This window comes from Plutella xylostella, chromosome 6 (genome assembly GCF_932276165.1).
Source record: "Plutella xylostella chromosome 6, ilPluXylo3.1, whole genome shotgun sequence".
Taxonomy (NCBI): Eukaryota; Metazoa; Arthropoda; class Insecta; order Lepidoptera; family Plutellidae; genus Plutella; species Plutella xylostella.
Genome location: NC_063986.1, coordinates 1896887 through 1917768, shown reverse-complemented (window position 1 = coordinate 1917768; position 20882 = coordinate 1896887). Strand labels below are relative to the sequence as shown.

General features: G+C 36.5%; 1 protein-coding gene across 1 annotated transcript; it reads left to right on the top strand.

Annotated features, from left to right (window-relative positions):
- Window positions 1-1528: 1528 nt before the first annotated feature.
- Window positions 1529-20137, top strand: LOC105392371 (protein toll). Its single transcript, XM_038120003.2, has 6 exons — window positions 1529-1731; window positions 16137-16359; window positions 16492-17536; window positions 17613-17928; window positions 18103-18303; window positions 18414-20137. The coding sequence occupies exons 2-6, from the start codon at window positions 16224-16226 to the stop codon at window positions 19125-19127; spliced, it is 2412 nt and encodes an 803-aa protein (XP_037975931.2). The 5' UTR covers window positions 1529-1731; window positions 16137-16223; the 3' UTR covers window positions 19128-20137.
- Window positions 20138-20882: the final 745 nt, after the last annotated feature.

Here is a 20882-nt window from a genome sequence, read left to right as displayed (position 1 = left end):
TTTTGCACAGTTTCTAGTATCATTATAATGATAGTAAGAATAGTTCAACTGTTTATCTGAATTAAAGACGCTGTGAATCAAAACAATTTTCTTAAGCTCAAAACAAATTCAAAGCGCTGCAGACTACTTAAAGCAGCAATTGCAAGCTGCACTGCCACTGGGATAAATTTAATTTAATTCATTGAATAAACGGAATCCATTGCTACTGCATTCCAAAACGTACCTTTGCTCAGTCTCAAAATCCTACCGACTACGCCACAAAATGGCGGACACTAATCCTTAATCGAAACACGATAGACGCCGTCGCAAAACCGAAATAAAACCGCAAAACATTCGAAAATGATTTATTGTAGACCCGATCTGTTGGAGGCTTTGCGGGCACAAAAACAGATTATCGAAATCCCAGTTATCCATTTATTTATGAAGCTACGAAGGTTTGACCGATCAAGATGATTGGAGAAGGTAAAATAAGTATAAAGGTTATCTCTGCTTACGCCTCGACAAATAACTAGAAAATTTAAAGCAAGACGTGTAAGTTTATTTTGTATTATAAAACACAATTAAACATTCAAGAACTACCTCTAACTTTGGGATCCTGATTTTTCCTATGGAAGTTAAACAATAATACAGCTACGTGCAAGTTAAATATTTGCATATCCTAAATTAAATAATGAAATACATTTTAATACCAACATAAAATATGAAGTTTAGATATAAACAATTTGGTATTTCTAAGCTTCATAACAGCCGTAAAAATTTACCAAAACAATATTTTTCTTTTACAATCATTAAAATTGATATACCTAGATACCTAAATAATTATACCGTCCTCCCTTTATAAGTTAAACAAAACGAATTGGACTGGAATTCTTCGTAGCTCCAGTGTAACACCATTATAAAGGAACGTCTAAAAAATGTTCGGTCGAAGCTGTGGGATTTAAAACACATTGGGTGAGGCGCGTGTTGGTTTTATCTGTTGCTTTATTATAAGCGTCGATAGAACCTTTCGGAAATACATAATCCTCTCATTTATTAGGTGGGAAGTAGGTATTCGGATGATACTTTAGTGGATTTTGAAAATTCTATCGCGTTTTCTTCTATAAACTAGGAGAGATATTTATACGATACGATATATATTCACGAACACTTGATTTTATAATAATATTTTACAGTTACAGCCACATTTAAGTAAGAAATTATTTTTTGTCTATAACTTTATTATTTGTAATTGTAACTGTTTCATATGCAATAAAGAGATTTAAATAAAAACAAATTGTATGCCCTTACAAAATAGCGAAAAGCTTTTATTTTATAATGACTGCAGCCGTAAAGTTTGCTCGGAACGTGTTAAACTCACTAATAATAGCCTAATTATACGACGTGACAAAAAGCGCACAGAAAAGGAATAAAAAACAAAGTAAGCAGTGTCGAAAACAAAACGCATTAACTTCGGCAATTTCCGCCAACACTCGGGACCGTTCGGTATGTGCTACGCAGCTACGGCGTAGCGGCAGTCTGCTCGTAGCATTCGTAGCGGTCTGACTGCTACGGGTTTCGTAGCCTGTAAATTGCATCGTAATTCCTTGTCTTAGTAAAATGTGCTGTAATTATCTAGTTTATGTCGCATATTCGTAATTTTAAGTTTGGTACATGTAGTTTTGAAGAACTGTATTGGTGTAAGCTTATTATTTTATGGTAATAATAAAGTGTCTGGATTGATTGCTGCAACAGGTAAGGTTCTTTTATGATATTGCATTAGATGACAATAATATTATGAATAATTTCCTTTATGAGTGTGGTGTTTTCATATTATTTATTAATTTTATATATTTATATTCAGTTTTTTTTCATGTTTTTATGTCTAAATGTGCCTTCACAGAGTTCATATTTGATAATAGTTTTACTGTAACCTCCTATGTACAACATTAATGCAATAAATATTTCGATATTATCTGTACCCTATCAATCAAAGCCTACTTACTACAGTACTAGTGCAACTTTTCGCTTTCGTATCTCAATCAACTTATTAATACTTATTTGTGTGTTTGAGGCTTGAATCTCCTGATTTAATGGACTTATACCGACCATTATTTCCCGGTCTTCTGTAGTAGGTTGTTTTCATAAGAAGCCATGTAGGCAAACTTGAAATAAATTCTAGTCTATATTCAGGTATAGGTTCAGGTTTTGCAGGATAATTATCGCACCCTGAACTGTCAGCGACTGACGCTAATCGCGTTTAAATGTTTTTGGTGCAAACCACCTTAATTGTGCAAATAGATAGTAAACATAGGTTGTCTTTACTTTTAGCTGATTACAATTTGATCATTTTATTTTAAACAAGTTTTTTAAAAGCTGCTTTAAAAGCTGTAAATTGATATTCCGATTTATGTTTTTGTATTTTGAATACATATTTGGAACGTTTTAATCATTTTCTGAATTCCAACAGTTTCATTTCCATATAGAGATTTTGTTTTATTTAGTAAAATAGCGATGGTTAAAATAATATATCAGATAAATTAAAATAGGTAAACGTAAACCCGTATTTTTGTTAATTTGAGTTATTTATTTCATAGGAATGTATACTGTTATGAAAACACATCTGTTTATGTGCGTGGCTGATTTATTTGGAAAGATTATTAACTTTTAAAATATTTTAATCTAACTGCACTAACATAAAATCATTGCACTATTATGCCGTAATACATTGATATCTACATTGTAGTGCAACTGCTATTAACATCTAACAATGTAAATAAAATATCAAAAAGATAATATAGGTTAGTAGCTATATTTTTTTTAACAGATACAAAAAAATGTAAGGAAACATTATCAACTATAGAATAACTTTTTTCATATTGACTACTTCGCATCATATCAATTACTTTATTAAATTAAAGTTGTACACCACTAAACAAGTTGAATAACTTCACCACGGTTGTATTGTATATGAAATTATGTTCGAACATAATATAACCACTGATTACACCCTGGGGGGTAATTTACTTAGAATACCTAATTAGCCAGACATGTTATTACGAACACAATGTTACACGGTGGTAAAGTTATTAAATGCCGTAATTCCTACAAAATAATGTGAGTCTTTTGAGTTTTCCGTAATGAAATAAGTACTCGCTACTGGTATGAAAAAAAAATGTATTCTGTTCAGTTTCAATCTGATGTGATATACTAAACTAACGACATATTTATGAAACTGTCAATTATAAAGTAGAATTTTGAACAAATAATTTAATTTTTACCGTCCAATTGATATCTTCGGTATTGCTACAACAAATACTTACGCAATGGAAATATGAACAAAAAAACTAACTGATTTGGTCGCGTTCTTACAATACCAAGTACTAGAATAAATCATAGTAAACAACTTAAACATAAATCATAGGAAAGTTTATTATTGCATTGACAAAGAAAGATGACAGTATTCGATAAGATAAAACATATTTATGTTATTCTATTATTCTATGTTTTATTGTTTCCATTAATCAATGTAAGACTAAGTAGTCATATGAAGAAAGTTGAGTCTGGCATCATAAAGACAGTTGATACGAATAAATAATATATATTATTTGTATCAACAACATTAGGTAGGTCCTCACCTAATGCAATTTATAATTAAATACTTGTTTTTCCGTTTCAATAAGTTTGCTGCTCTGACGAGGCCAATCCTGATTAAATTATCAAGCTTTCAATTAAATCAAACCATATTGAAATGCATTTAAGCCTCAGACAAACATACACCTGGTCTAGATTTTTAGGTCAGAGGTTAATCTTCATATTTTCATTGACGGTGTTATTTTTAGGCGACGACTTTCGTAATATGACGGCATAACTCATAAATTAAGAGAATTACTTGTTTATTGTTCACATAATTTGTATTCCCAAAAAAAACTAAGCGATGTTTGTTCTATGGTCTTAGATAAGGATATGTCCAAGTAATGGCAATTGATCTGCCTTCAATTCCCTTTTTTAAACACGTTAGAGGTGGCTGATATGCCATTACCGGCATCAGGTAGACCTATTATAGTCCAAGAGAGAGCATGAAGTACTTGGGAACAATGGGCATAGTGTACCTCCACAATGGGGGAGTCATTACATTGGATTCCTTTGTCACGCCTTTGACATTCGAGAGTATGGAGGACATAAATTATCGTGATGCCACAAACATATTTATTAACTAACTTTGTGTCTGTTCGGGTTTATACGTCGTTAATTATAAGAGTAAAGTTTAATGAAAAAATAATCGGTTTGGATGATATCAAACGTAATTTATCAAAACTGAAGGATGTAATGCATAGTACTTATTATGTTAAGAAGAGTTCGCCACAAATCAGAAAACCTTTTGCGAAGCAAAACTTGCAGGGAAAAGCTAATGCAATGATATGGCAATACAGTTGTTTATTCAAACTACCGCATGCAAGTTCTGCAGAGAGCGGTAAAAAGTTCCACCGCTGGGATTCTACTGGGTACCTACTATAGTTGTGAACTGTGTGCCAAATTCTATACAAATAGCTGGTATAATAGTTGCAAACAGCCCAACAATGTTTCAAAGTAAACAAGTAGGTTTAGGTATGAGTTGGTGTATGTATTTTCAATTTCCATACAATACGTTGCAGAGGGAAAATAAATTTATTTTAGATATACACATTTATTCAATACGTTTTTGTTTGCTATATCTATTTTATTTTGCATTGTTCGCAGGTGCAAATAGAACTAAAACAAATAATCTCTGTCACTTGTCAAAAATGCGATATTTACCTCAAAAATTCTACCAAAGCCCTAAAACCCAATTGCACTAATCACTCAAGATTGCCGTATACAAATTCAATTCAATCGTGAATTCAATACAGCCTGAGTCTAAAGAGGATTCGTGTGAGTATATCTAGTGGAGGCTCTATTCAGCACACTCACGCGTCTACATTTAATTAATTAGGTTCTTTGATCTGCCCGGCGCACGCCCCGGCCCGAACAAAAGCCTTACGAGGCTTGAAATAGCGTGTGACGTGTGTCTCGTATTAGAATAAAGAGGCAGTAATAGATTACTACGGTGTAGTGGTAGAAGGGTTGTCTAATTTTTGGTTGTAAATACTTTGTTTCAAAGCTTTAAGTAGACTTAGGGCCTGTCTCACATTGTCTGGATTGTGGCTACCTGTGGGATAAAAGAACTGTCAATCTAAGTAATTATATTTTACACAATTTTATCCCACATGTTCCCATTATCCAGACATTGTAAAACAATGGTCCTTAGTTTAAGTAGAAATTAAATAAACAATCTCCATTTATACCACGTTATAAAAGAAAATAGGTATGTATAATCTGCCCTTGCAATAGCAGCTTCATAGACTGAGAGTATTAAAAATCGATACATAGTTAACTTTACATTTTAATCATGCCACATAATAAGAATATTAATCACCTCAGGGAAATTATGTAGCTAACGAGTTTTTTCATGCATTCCGTAATCATATTTCATATCTTCACACACATACAGGGTCACCGAATGGTATGAATCGGAACCTTATGCAGTAGAGGTAAAGTTTAAATTCTCTTTTCCAAAATTCCACTGCGGATACGGTTTCAGCTGAAACGTTTGAGCTAACGATGTATGAACCCGTCGCGTCGATAAGGCTGAGTATCCACTGAAAATGCGCGTTGCAAAAAAAGGCATATGTATGTTAGGATATTCTGAACCACCCGCCCTGTCATCTGTCTGTGGCACATTTTTACATAATACACTCACGGGCAATGAACAGGTTCCACTGAGAAAAACAAATCAAAAAAAATCTGCAACATTGAAGTACATTTAACAGTAATAAAGACCTGCTCAAACGAGAGACTTTTGGCCTTAGACTTTCGTCTATCGATAATAGATAGATCTTAATAAGAGATGTGTATCAATCAAATCAAACGACAAACGTCTTCGAATTTATGTGTGTAAGGAATAAACTAAAAAACTACCTTAATAAATACTAAAAAAGTAATTAGTACCTAAATAATATTTTTATCTTCGTTGACTTCGCGTTCGGTGGACACCCAGCCCAAAGTCTGTTGCCAGATGCAGATGACAGGCAAAATTAATGTACCGAGAATTACGTTCCCTTTCCTTACAATTCATTGTTATGATTATTATCAACCCTTTATTGAAAGAGCAGTCTTTTCTCTGGAGGAGCTTTCAGGAAATATTGGGATGAAATATTTAAAAACGTGTAAGGTAGAGAACGGGACATTACATTTGAAATGAGAGAAGTGATGCTACGAGTACTTAATGAATATTTTTTTTTTGGTTTTTATGCCCAGTATAATATACCTTTAAAATTTATATCGTAAACCAAAAATATGCTTACACGAACACACACACATTTTCAACTACAGTACAAGGTAATTATTATTAAAAAAAACCGTTCAAGAACTGCAACAACAAAGCTTCACAATCCCCAAACAAACAAATAAATTACTGTGACAAGATCCTAAAATCAATTACGCCGTACGCAGCCATACAACCATATAATATTGAAGCAGAACAGACAGGCTGCGACCGCAAACCCACAATTCTGGCGCAGGTGCGTTTGACAGATGAAATTATCGCCCCAAAGCGGATTTCCAGCCAAACCCATACCTGCCAATCAATCGCTTTGATTGCTCCTCTTTTTAACCCTTCGACGGAATAATTATTAGGGGTTACATAAATTGGCGAATGCGTCTGTGAAGCGGTTGATTAGCTCGTAGCTCTGATGTCCGAGCTTCTGAAAGTAATTTCCTCACATTAAGTTATAGATAAAGGTATAAATTTTAATAATTGTGTAATATTATTATGTTTTTTTTTTTAATTTATTTAGTACCTTGCTCAACAAAACGCTCATAAAATAATATGTAAAAGTTATCTCTTCCATGTAAAGGTTATCAAGTATTCTATTCTAACCAGTGATGATTAATACTTATGACAGGTTCTCTAAATCTAAATAATATTATGATATTTCCAAGTAGACGAGCTAGGTACGTCTAAAATAGTTAAATTGTGAGTTTTTTCTTTTGAGTATAGGTATCGATGAATCACTGCAAGATTTTCCACTGGTTGTACTTTACGTCGTTAAGTAACGTATTATTTAAACAGAATGATTGTGCATTTATCCCCTTTCCCAATGGGATTAAGGTGTGAAATGCAATAAGACGGGTGAGGCAGCAATGGAATTAGAATGTTTCACGTATACTGAAGGGTGGCGCCGCAGTGGGGAATTTGCAATAATATCGACGTGAGCCCGCAAAGGCTTCAATGCTTGGTCATTTTCGTATATAAGTGCTTTCTTATAAAGAAACAAATGAAATTCATGATGCTAAGAGACTTTTTATTTATAGACAGTTGGTGCACGTTAGTGTAAATTTTAGAAATACCTATGATGAGACTGAGACTCAATTGTAATATAAATTTTGTACATATGAAAATCAGAGCTCAGACAGCTTAAGCGAGTGAGAGAATAAAATCACCCTGGTTTTGTTTGACGCATTCATACCATGAACGCGTCAACCGTCATAGAATGAACGCATAATAATAAATACATAAAACCGTTGTAGCGTCCACGCAAGTACCTACTAAAGTATTACGGCAAAAGCAGGATCCAAACTACTTATTCATACGATCTGACACTTATCTGACACTTAGTCCTGTGTCTATCAGACTTGGTGGGTAGTGGCAGGTGGCGCGGAATCTAGTGACATTGAGACACTGGACTGCATATTTTGGTCATTATTATGATACTTATAAGTACAAAAAAGATAATATCATCTAGGTATCATCATAAAATTTGTTACTGTATCTATCCTAAATTCCATTACCCGTGGGTTTAAATCCAACTACTGCCACGAAACTGCCCAAACCCTAAACATTTCCTGCGCACTAAAACAGTTTACTGATACCGCCAGCAGTAAAGGTTTAAGAACTGCTTTTGTTTCCATTTATGTTGGTATAAACCTAGGAATAAAACAAGAAGAGAGAAAAGACTGAAGAATTTATGTAAACTTACGTTTTCACCAAAAAACTAAAATACGAATCATCACGACCCATCACGTCCCCACTGCTGGGGCACGGGTCTCCTTCCAATGAAGGAAGGGTTTAGGCCTAGTCCACCACCAAGTGCGGGTTGGTGGACCCCAACACAAGCAAGCTTGTACTAAGAGAGGTGCCGGGTAAGTGGGCAACCCGACTATACCCAACCCGAAAATACGAATACCTACAGGTAAACTAGACAATATTATTCAAAATACGATACGTCTTTTTAATTTTGCAGAGGTTTAAGTGCGTAACTTATATTTTTTTAGGACGTATCATACATATCATATATTATGCTCACGACTGTAATCCTCAAAGGGGTAGTCAGAGGTATTTTTACTCACGTGATAGGTCTCGACTGGCGCTTACCCGACTGAAATACCACCGCAGGACGAATTGTGTTTTTTGTTTATGAATAGGTGTAACGTTTGCCATGTGAACGCTTCTACCATCGTCACATCTACCTTTTCCTGTGTCTGTAAGCTGGGACTATAAGCGTAAATGCGGTTAGGTTTAAAGACAGGGAAAGTCGGTTGTAAAGACGATATGATTGAGCAGACGTTTTGATGAGAATTAGGTACTTGGTTAGTTTTATGCTGTCTCGCTCACTTTCATTGCTTTCAGGAGTTTCAGGCAAACACCAGGAATCAAGAATTTTTCTTTAAGTTTAGTACTCTAAATTTTAGCCCCCATCGGAAAAGGGGGGTGTTATTAGTTAAACGTGTCACTGTATCTGTCTGTGGTAGGGTAACTCCCAAACGGCTGAACCGATTTTCGTTTTGTTTTTTACGTTAAAACCCGAGGTTTATCTGTAAAAACAACGGCGTAAAAAGCTACATACGGATAATATGCTTTTCTGGTCTTTATTATTATATCAGCGTGATAAAAATGGGTGCAGCAATTCACCTATGCCTACCTAACCCTGCAGTTGTAGGACGTGATTGGTTATGTTTTTTTAATAAAGCTCTTTTGAAATATTTATGTTATACTCTCCGCTGGCAGCGCAAACGCCAATAATACTGGGAGTATTAATTCAACCCGTCAAATACATGTGACTTGCAAAGCTCGGCTGCCAGCGCGTCAACTTTTGATACCAATATAGCAATATGCATTTTGCACTTACGTTTCGCTTCGACGGATATATCAAAGGGTTTTATTCTATGTTGCGATATTTATATTTTGGTAAAGCTAGATACAAAAGCTGAGCACTGGAGAATTGTTCCGTGCAGCGGCCTCCAAGACGGAAATCAACAGGATGATTGCCAACCTTCCCTAGGAGACGGCACTAGAAGAAGAAGATAGATACACTAGAATTATAGTTGAAAGAAACGGCAGCAAACTATCCAGATACAGGAACAATTATTGATCAATCTTAGTAAAAGATTAGGAAACCAAAACTACAAACAGTAAAGGTAAGCGTTCACCATTTGGTATCGTACGTATTCACAAGAAACGGATTGACATAAATGTACGCAGAATATCGTAGTCAACAATGGTCATGACGTGGACGCCTTTGTGTATTTCTACATCTAGTCATTCCCCATAGTTAAAAGTCATGTGACCAACTATGTTTCTATGCAAAAAGTTTTTTTTTTTTGCGAATTTTGAAATTCTGATTTCATTTTCGGGCTTAGATATAACATGGATCCCTTTTTGCAACACCCTGTATACTAATAATACTGAATACGATGCGTATATTTCGTACAAATCGTGCGATACCGATCGGTAGACTCGAGCCTTAAATGTTCATGTAACAATATGTCCTTTTAAATACAAGTTGTATTTACGGCTTAGAACAAAGATGGAGGACTCAATTTGGCTACCAGCCAGGAAAAAGCGCTATATATTGTAAGTTTAACTTCGGTTTAGCAAACTAGACACTTGGTGCGGCAAAACACTGCATGTGTTAACTTTTACATGGACTATTAACAAGTTATATTGATATTTAATTTATCTCACGTTAGGTACTATATTATTATAATCTCAACTTGTTCTCAAATAAATGGTATTACGATAAAATAAGATTAGGCACATAATAAATTCTTTGCTAAAAAACACAGTTTAAAGAAATAAATATACCATCATTTTGCATGTCGCATATATTTTTTAACTAATTTTAACTAGCACCTTGTATATAATAGGTTATATTAAAAAAAATATATATATACTTACATTTCACGAATATCATTAAAAAAGTGCATTGGAATACTCAATTCAATAGACACAATTTTGTTATCAAAGGTTGAAAATATATAGTATTTCATCGTTTTCAAATCACCCTTTGTAATAATTTAGGATGTGTAACTAACTATATGCCTATATAAGTACGTAGACTGAATTCTCACATAATGTATAGAATATTCCAGTTTTGCGTCGGGACTTAGTAGCTCAAATTCATAAGCCTAGCGCAAATTATGCTCAAAGTTTAGTAGCAGTTCAGCTTCAGCCACAACTGCTGCTATTTCAGTCTGTTTCAGAAGGCACTGTCAGCAGAAAAAACGATTAAGTTATAGAAAGAAAAGAAGAAAGAAGAAATATATTTTGATAAGTTAAATAGAAAATTGTATAATAACACCTAGTTTTCTGAATTGATCAATGTCATGTCTAAGATTCCAATAAAAGTCCATCATGTTAATGTAAAGCTTGAAGATTTTGCTAACCGTACAAGAGGTGCATAGCATATTCCATAACAAACTTTGTTCTTTCCACCTCTGGGTGTCTATAAATTTATTTTACGACTCTCAGTCATTATAATATTGAAATCGCTCTAGGTTTCCAGAAGGGAATTCTGTGGCAATGACAATATATGATTTAATCTTACATCAGTAAAATTTCTAAATAACTGTTATTATTCTGCTTTACCAACAAATTCATAATTTGCATGCAATGTCGTGTATTCATACGCTCTATTAATTGATTAATTTTCTTTTCGGCAGATGATTTTAAGCTGCATTTCTTTAAATTTGGTGTAACTATTCAGAAAAACGAAAGCTGCCTTGCTTTCTCAGGCCACGCTTGGCAGACTTTAATCTAATTATTGTAATGTCAATTATTGTCATTACATTACAAAGCCCTACAAAGCAGTGACCACACTAAAGTCACAGATTGGACCGACCTGCTGCTCATACTCAGTCATGTCACCGCCGCCGCAGCGCCACCTATCGGAAGCCTCGATGAAACACCGCCATATTAGATGAGACCGCAAACTCGTTTTGCACCCTGTGTGCGCGCGGCCTTATGTACATAATGAGGTGAAGGTGCTTGTTAAAATGAGCTGTGTAATGCCCAGCAGCACGGGGTAGTCGGTAGTTATTCTGTTGACGGGGTTTGTGGATCTATAAACACACACACACATTTAAATCATTAACTAAGGGAAAATAATATATAATAAACTAATCACTGCGCCATCCGGTTATCGTGGGCATGAACTAGTAGTGATTACTAGTAGATGAAAAACGTTAATACTGTGTTGAAATTTAAAATACCCTATGTTTTTGAAAATTGCGTACATTTTTTGTCGGCATTTCATTCGCAAATGTACAAAATCATGCCATTTAATTTTACAGTAAAAAGGTTCAAATGGAATTTCGCATTACTTACCTTATATTACATTATATTCGTATTTTCATCGGCAGCGTCCACAGCTGGAAGTAACACACTTATAAGGAGTTCTTCATATACTTTTAAAAGAACCATTTTTTATTCGACCAAAACCTAAAGTGGAAAAGTGAAGTGGGCACTTCTACCTACATATTAGAAGCTCACACACCCGTATGATATATTTTATGCTCCATAAATATCACGCAATGGTGCGTGTGATGATGCATTTCACTTGGTGAGTCGTGGGGAGAACCATTTAACGTGGTGAGTCCTAGGGAACCCCATTCACAAATATTTAATTACCCGACCCTTCATAATTCACGTAACCGCTATTCGGTTTTATGAGCCATTACGTTTTCGTCGAATCTGATATTGTAGTTTGGGAACTTAGACATCGTTTGTAGTATTGGCTTTTAGTTAAACATTTAGATATTGGTAGGTACTTACGCGATGAAGTTTTGATAGTGATTTAACCAATGTAGATCAATTTAAATAAGGAAACAAAAGACAAGATGGTCATATACCTACAATGTAAATAGTTTTTATAGATATTAGTTTCGTACTTAAAGTATACATTTTCATGGCTTGGGTTGATGAACAATATCCTAAAACTATACTCTTACTGCTGCAGTATACAGTATACCTTAACTTTTACGTTTGTTAAATCTACCGTGACAAACCAAAATAAAATTAATTCAATGACACGTATAAAATTAACATAGGTAGCAACAATGAATGTATATGTACTGGGCAATCGTTTTAAAATATGATTGTCGTATGGTATCCTAGTGCGTTATATGAAATTAAATTTAGTATTTTTGTGTCATTATAATAAAGCAGTATGCCTACATTTGAAAATATACATGTTATTATTATTCGTAACGTTCATTATAGGTATGTTGTGAACGATATTAATGTGAAATTATACATTTCCTTTTTATACGTCGCACTACGCACCGAAATATTGAAGCTTTGATTAATAATACCATAAATCCGTGAGCCGGTATTATGACCAATCCAGAAATGTAAGCAAAACATAAATTTGAATAGAATTCCGTGTAATTTCCCATTGCATGGCAAATTTCGATAGATCCACGAAATCACACATAAATTCAAATATTCAACCACGGTCAATACGTTACACTATACAAGGTATTAATTAAAACCAAACCAACACCTACAGACAAAGGTGTTCCTTACCGAAATAAAATTAATTAAAATGACAAAAGGAAATTCTTTACAAAGGAAATTCAACCTCTGAAATGACAATGGGGATTGATTTATGTTTTTTTTCTATTGGAGGTTATAGTTAACCCTATGAAAACCCTTGAATTATATTTTTATTACCTATACTTTGACAGTACAGAAAAATATGTAATGTTCCTGTTGTGCAACTGAATGCTATTATTCATAAAAAATGTGCGTAAAAATAAATTTGCAGGTATACATAGGTACCTACCCAAAATTCCACACGATTAATGGAAAGTTCCAGTGACATATAATATTGAGCGGCAATGGCAGGTGGGACTTTTTCTTAGCTCGTGAGTGTACAAAACAAGGTATATGGTACAAAAGCATAAAACTTTCTTACACATCTACCTACAATGCACTCTCGTCAAAACAAAGGGTTGAGCCATCGTTACCGTCGCATGTCATCCTCGCATCGACTTACCGAATCGTTGATCGTGAACTTGATGCAGGCACAGGGGGGAGGGGAACGACAACAGGGGAGTAGGGGGGGAACGTCTGGAAGCCTCGAGGTCAACGGCTACTAAAATATAGGAGCTGAAAATACTGTAACCGAATTTTGCCGTCTTGTTTTAATTCAATCGGTGTAAAAGGCCTTAAATTGAGGTGTATTTGGTGGTTATTGAGGTGGTTTGCTTACTCGTTGTATTCCTAATTATTTATATAGGCGTTCGTTTGTGGTCTATGGCTTGACTACATAAATCAGAGGAAAGTAATCAAGTAGAAATTCACTTTCCCACATACAAAATGTATTAGAGGATACTTACGTTTTCCTTTGCAGGCTAGTAAAGTAAAGAAAAAAAAAAGTAAAATAAAGTAAAGTCCTAGAGTACCTATTTATATTTTGTAGCAAAAATTATCAGGCCAAGCTCCTGCAGTAATCGAGTGGCAAACAAAATTAAACCTAATTACAAAGCGGTAATATTTACATTTACACAGACAATTAAGCGTCCAACGACTGCGGCTGGCTTCGTTCATAATTAAAATAAAATATGAATTTATTTCATTAATAGCTCACTTTATCATGCACCGCGCTATATTTAACACACAGGGCGGAAAAGTGAAGTATAAAATAATAAATAACCCAAAATGGCGACGGGAAAATGATTTCGAGTTGGCCCTCGTCTGATCGAGATAACTCAGGGGGGTCACTACAGAAATCAAACGAACCAGAGCTTTCTTGCAATCGGTACGGTTTATGTGGTGAGAAAGAGTCTTGGTTAGCGCAGCGGTTTAGTTTTTTCGTATGTTTCCGAGCGCTGTGCTTATACCCTGATTACACCTACCGAGTGGAGTGGAGAGACAGTATCCTCGGCCGGGCACTACTACAACCAACTGAACGAGTGCGAGGCCGGGGATACTGTCTCACAAAATAGAAATAAAAAATAAAATAAATAAATAAAATGACATGATAAATATTGTTAATTCGTTCGTTCGATATCTGTAGTGACCCCCCAGGATCGATCAAAACGGCCATTATATTCGCAATGGAAGCGTTTTATCCAGCTGCGCTTTTTGTCGTCTGGCTCGCCGGCTGAATGGCGGAATCAACGCAATAGCCTCACAATCAAAACGTCAACTGAACGAACTCTTCTGTAAAAGATGGCGTTCATTTTGTAATTTTCTATTGTGATATTATTTTTAAGTTAATTTAATCTGTTAGGCACATAAAAAGAGTAACTAGGTAATAAATGGTTCGAGGGATTTGGGTTCGTTTCATTTATTGGTGACGACTGGTCAAAGTTTTTTAAATAGATAAATTAGTCTTAGAAAGTTTTATAACCCTGTCTTTTCGTTCCAAAATTTACCTATGTACTGCGATGTTCACCTATTTGGAGACACCAAAATTTACTTAATAATTTGGATGCGATGATCAGAAATATACTAACCGAAATTCTAAATTGCCAACTGGATAACCGCAGCTGGGCCCAGGCATCGCTGCCGATACGGTTCGGTGGCTTGGGCATCCGCTCGGCGTCCAGTGTGGCCCTCCCGGCGTTCCTGTCCTCGGCACACAGCACGGCTGGCCTCTACGGAAAGATAATTTACCCATCGCTTGGCGATGCAGAGGTCACCTACTTGGCCGAGGCCAGGAGCGCCTGGTCAGATATCGCTGGCCCACAACAAGATGTCCCTCGACTACCGGAATCCCAGAGGCTGTGGGACGAGCCGATCTGCAGGCAGGTTCAGGAAAATCTCTTAGAAACTGCCACCAGCCCTGCAGACCGCGCCCGCCTCATGGCTTCTGCCGAACCGGAGTCGGGACATTGGTTGAGGGCCCTTCCATCTGCGAGTGTGGGCACACTGCTGGACCGCAACACCTTTAACCTTTCTGTCTGTTTGAGACTAGGCTGTAAGACCAACGAGCCACATCGCTGCCGTTGCGGGGACCCCGTCGACCAGCTAGGCCACCACGGCCTCTCCTGTCAGCGGAGTGCCGGCCGATTACCCCGCCACGCGGCCCTTAACGACGTCATACGTCGGGCCTTTGCGAGCGCCGGAATCCCCGCCATTCTGGAGCCAACCGGCCTGGCGAGAGACGACGGGAAGAGGCCCGACGGTATGACCGTAATGCCCTGGAAGTACGGGAAATGCCTAGTGTGGGACGCCACCTGCACCGACACAGTGGCCCCCTCCCACATCCAGAGTAGTGCCGCGGCGGCGGGCACGGCGGCGGCTGCTGCAGAAAACCTCAAACGGCGCAAATACAACGGTCTGTCTGACAGCTACATATTTGTGCCGTTTGGGGTTGAGACCCTGGGGCCGTGGGGACCCGAAGCGCGACGATTAGTAAAAGAACTTTCGTCGCGCCTGGTCGAGGTATCAAGGGACCAGAGGGCTGGCAGCTATCTCAGCCAGCGCATCAGCCTGGCTATACAGAGAGGGAACGCTGCCAGCCTCCTCGGAACCATCCCGGGCGACGGCAGCGAACTAAAAGAAATATTCTACCTTTGATAAACTCCTGTTTATTAAGGGTAGAATATTTCCAGGCCAGTTATAAGTATTTTATATTATTATCATTTTCATTTGTAAAATATATAGATAGTTTAGTTAATTAAACACCTATGAATATTATTATAGAGGTTACCGAATGCAATATTTATCACTAAATATTATTATGAAATATTCTGATAGCTATTTCTAAAGCCAATATATCAGAAAAATAGCCAGCTTCCTATGTATTGTATGTACTTATGTGAGATTAAAACGACTTTTCCTGTGTCTACAGATAAGCAATGTTGCCAGCACGCACCATCCTGTTGGCAATCAACAAAGTTTGGACTCGTTAGGCGGAGTGTCCAAGTGAGATAACAAGATGGGTTGTGTCCGCGTCTGTACCTTCCTGAGTTTGGCCCTCATACTGGTTGCGGTGGATGGGTCCAACTGTCCGTTGGACGGAGATTGCGTTTGCGGTGGCACTCATGCGGTCGAGTTACAATGCAATGTTCAAGGTATTTTATTTGTTGTTTATTGTACTACATACCTAATTATACGTTTGGAATATTTGTGATTAATATCCTATTGAAATGGTACGTGGATTGTGCTTTTATTCGACCATAACATTGAATACACTTTTGTTTCAGGACAAAAAGTGAAAATAAGCTATATGCCGAACACATATTTATTTATACGATGCGAAAATTCATCCAGCATTGAATACGACAAATTTCCAAAACTACGCGCCAATGGAATAAACACATTTCAATCAGTCACGTTCAAAGACTGTCCGCTGCCGGTGTCATCGTTCAGAAACGTATTCACCAATGTCGGAGTATCAAAGACGCTCTCTTTAATATTTCAAAATGCGAAGAACTTATCTAGCGAACTGGACCGCAAGCATTTCGCAGGGTTGCAGGATCTCACCAAATTACTGCTATCCGTTAATGGAGTTACCAACTTACCCGATAACTTGTTCACGGACATGCACAACCTGACGTGGCTGAATATCCGCTCTAATGGCGTCAATCTCACCGAGCAGTTGTTCAAGCCTCTAGAAAAGCTGGAAACTTTGGAGATCAGTCACAATCACATGACAAACATATCTGCCAACTTGTTCTCCCATCTCTCCTTCTTGAGGAAACTATCTTTGTGGCAAAGCAACGTGACGAGGTTCTCCGAAGACTTATTTACGGGAGTGGATGTGCTCGAGGAGTTAGACTTGAGCTCGAACGGACTCAACGAACTACCACCTTCAATATTTAATCCGCTTACCAAGTTGAAGAAACTCACCCTGTTTTCTAATAAGTTCTCGGCGCTGCCGCCAAACTTGTTCGGGAACAACGAAAGGCTCGACACAGTCATTATTTTTAATAACGACGTGAAGTTACAGCGACTGCCCCGCGGGCTCTTCAGTAAATTACCGAATCTGAAAGAAGTTTACGTGCAGAGATGCGAGCTGGAATCCATCCCGCACGACGTTTTCGCCGACTCGGCCGGAATAACGAACATATCTCTGGCGTACAATGAAATAGAGATCTTACCAGAAGCTATTTTCAACGATCAAATCAATTTACTGGAGCTAGATTTGAGCCACAATAAGATCCGGGAGCTCGAGCCGAAGCTGTTTTCATCTCTGGTGAAACTAGAGTCGCTGAAATTGTGCCACAATTTCCTGCAAGAAATATCGGGGTAGGTAATTGCTATTTTCTGTTCGTTCTGTTTACGATCCGTCTTGTCCCGAATAATAATGGCCGTTGTCTTTCAGGTCGACGTTTTCTTCGTTGCTGAGCCTAATTTACTTGGACGTGGAGGAAAATCGTCTGAAAACGATAACATCGTATTTGTTCACCAACAATAAGCAGAGGATGTCAATCAATATGGCGCATAACAGTTTGAGTTTTGATGGCGGCGAGGCGGGCAATGACTCGTGGGTGGGCAGGGGTGTGTCGCCGTTCGCTCGCACTTACAACTTGAGGATGCTCAATCTGAGTTACAACGAATTCCGAATTACATTCGACGACTGGTGGCTTAACGGTCACGAGAACCTCGATATCAGCCATAATCATATTTCACATCTCTGGGTAAGTTAATACTTTGATAAAAAATATATATATAAGCACAGTACAATGACCAGTTAAACATTATTTATTTTTTGTTTCACTATAATTATATCCTTAAATGTACGCACATGTAAACCACGGCTGACTCATAATAACCTTAAAAACAACAATTTAATTTATTTGTATATTTTTCAGGTGTCAAATCATTCGTTGTTCGATAGATTAAATCAATCCTACAGATCAAATCATTCGTTGCTCTATAGATTGAAGGTCAAAAGCAAAGAAAAAGATCACCGTCGAAGATGTTTGAAACAACTGTGGATGGATAATAATCCCTTAGTTTGCAACTGTCGAGCATCAATATTCTTAAATGAGCTAAGAGAAATGGACACGAAGGTCAGTATGCACTATATTAGTATACACTACTCGCGTTTGTATAATATATAGCTACAATCTACATAGTTCGACTATTGATCACTTATATTTTTATATTTATATAATTACAGGGCGCGGATTCTAATCAATTAAACTGTAAGTTCATGCAGACATTCTACTGCGATGGCCACGAACTGACTTACCTCCTGGTATTGCCTATGTTAATAGCACTCACTCTTCTTGGAATAATCTACCTCGAGCTAAAAGAGAGATGGCAAGCAAAACTAGACTTTTCTGGGAAATACCGACAAATAGAATTGACAGTTGCCTATTCGGAAAAAGACGAGGCATTCGTTTTAAAGGAGCTACTGCCTGGACTTCGCGAACGAATCAATGTCAATTGTAACTTAAGACCTCTAAAACCCACACGGCGGAATAAAACTATGGTAGAACACATCAAAAATTATATTAAAAAAGAAACAGTTACAGTCGTAGTGTTCTCACCGAATTACCTCACTGAATGCTACTGCGACATCGAAATAAGAAAGATTAGAAGGATTATGAGAAAACAAAGGAACAATATTGATGTTTTCCTGGATGTCATAGATGACAACTCACTCTACGAATATCTGAAGAGCGTTGCGAACCCGATGTCATCGGCATTTTGGTCAGACTCGAATTTCTGGGACCATCTCCTACCACTGATTGAAGAAAAACAAAGCCTAATGAAGTATGCCGGCGTGTTTCCACCGAGAAAAACTCAAAAATCCAAAAGCAAACGATCCAGAATAATGAAATATACGAGTCGCCCGGCACCGGTTGCGGTTACACATAGTCAAGTTTAGAATATGAAATGAAATCTTTCTTTGGTTACACGAGGAAAAGACTGACTTACCAACTTAGAACGATAATATAAACGATATACGAAAAGATGGTGTGTCACACACAAAAACATAGCAAAAAACTGTCCACATTTTGATTACTTTCAAGCCTATTTAAGTTCAAACAAGTAATAACTTCAAAATAAGAGCTCAGTGGTAGAATTTGGGGTGTTGTTTGTCGAGACGTTTCTTTAGCACTGACACTCCATCTAGTTCGTTTTAAAATATCGTTGTTTACCAATCAAAATTGTAACAGCTACAGTGCCACAAACTTATCTGTTCTGGTGAGAGTTCAAGTAAATTTTTAATATTTCTTCATTCTCTAGGATGTTAAGTTTTCCCGTAATGGTAATTTACTCTTGCGGTTTAAATAAGTAAATCCATTTAATCTATATCAATATAAAGTTTATTGGTGAGTAACGAGATATGGGCCAATTTAATTCGTTCCCACCGGAACAGATAAGTTTGTCGCACTATACGTATTAGTAACGTGTGTATTGTTTGCTTGTATCGGGACGTCATTCTACAAAACTGAACTACATGGCAATTATTTCATTGATATAACAGATAGATGTATTTATAAATAAAAATAACCTCTAATTATTTTATGAACAAACATAACGTAATTATATGTTAATGATTTCATAGTATAGTGAAGGTTATCTCGTTTGCTTTTGGTCAAGAATAAATTAACTCTATGGATTCAAAACTCCAGTAGGAATATAATTATTTCTATCACTTTTTGTTTCCTTTTACCAAGCTATAATTACTTTCTTAAGTTATTTCTTATACTATTCTTCATTCCATGGCTGATGTCCCATTAATTTATTGTAGGAAAGATACATTTTAAGCAATGAAAAAAATGTACAGCACATTTTTTGTAATTAAAATATATAAGAAAATCCATTTTATTTATAAACGGTAACTATTTAAACCTTTTGTATCGAAATTGTTAAATTGTACATAGGTAGTTAATAATTCGTCGCAGTCGTAGAACAGTGACGGATCTGTTTTTTTTCGATTTTCGGATTATTGCAGATTCTTCTTTAAAATTACATTATTTACCTATACAACAAAAGTTTTTTTTAAAATCTTTTATAATAAGCGAAATACAGAGTCGAACACTGACGGTTTTGATTTTTTCGCGTAGAACATGGGCGCTTTTGCCGTCCCGTCGATGTTCCGCGGTGACCCTCGCCCCCCGCGACCCGCTCCCGCGCGACGGTTTGTTTGTTCTGTCACTGTTCTCTGTAGGAGCACATGGAACACGTAATGAGTACTTAAAATGTTTTTTTGCTATAATTATTATTTAAAAAGTTCTGTTTTCCAAGTAAATATTTTTTTAATACTTCTCCCATAGAACAAAGACGGTTTCTTAAATCCGTCGTTATTCTTGGAACTTTGATTTAAAAAAATAAAAGCCCTAGTTTTCGCTAAAATCATTGAGAAGTTAGTTATAATTAGGTACGGTGTATTAAAAAAACAATATTCTTTGTTTGTTAAATTTAGTGACGGTATTTCAAATGCGACTATGTTCTTTGTCCTAACTATTGGTGTTTTGTATATACCGTCATTGTTCTATGGATAAGTGGTAGTCGTGTGTAGATAACCGTCGTTATTCTTTGGAATTATTTTAGGATACGTCGTTGTTCTTTCATAATATTACGTATTTTCAATGGAAAATTAATAAATTTATCATTTTCAGTATATTTTTGCTAA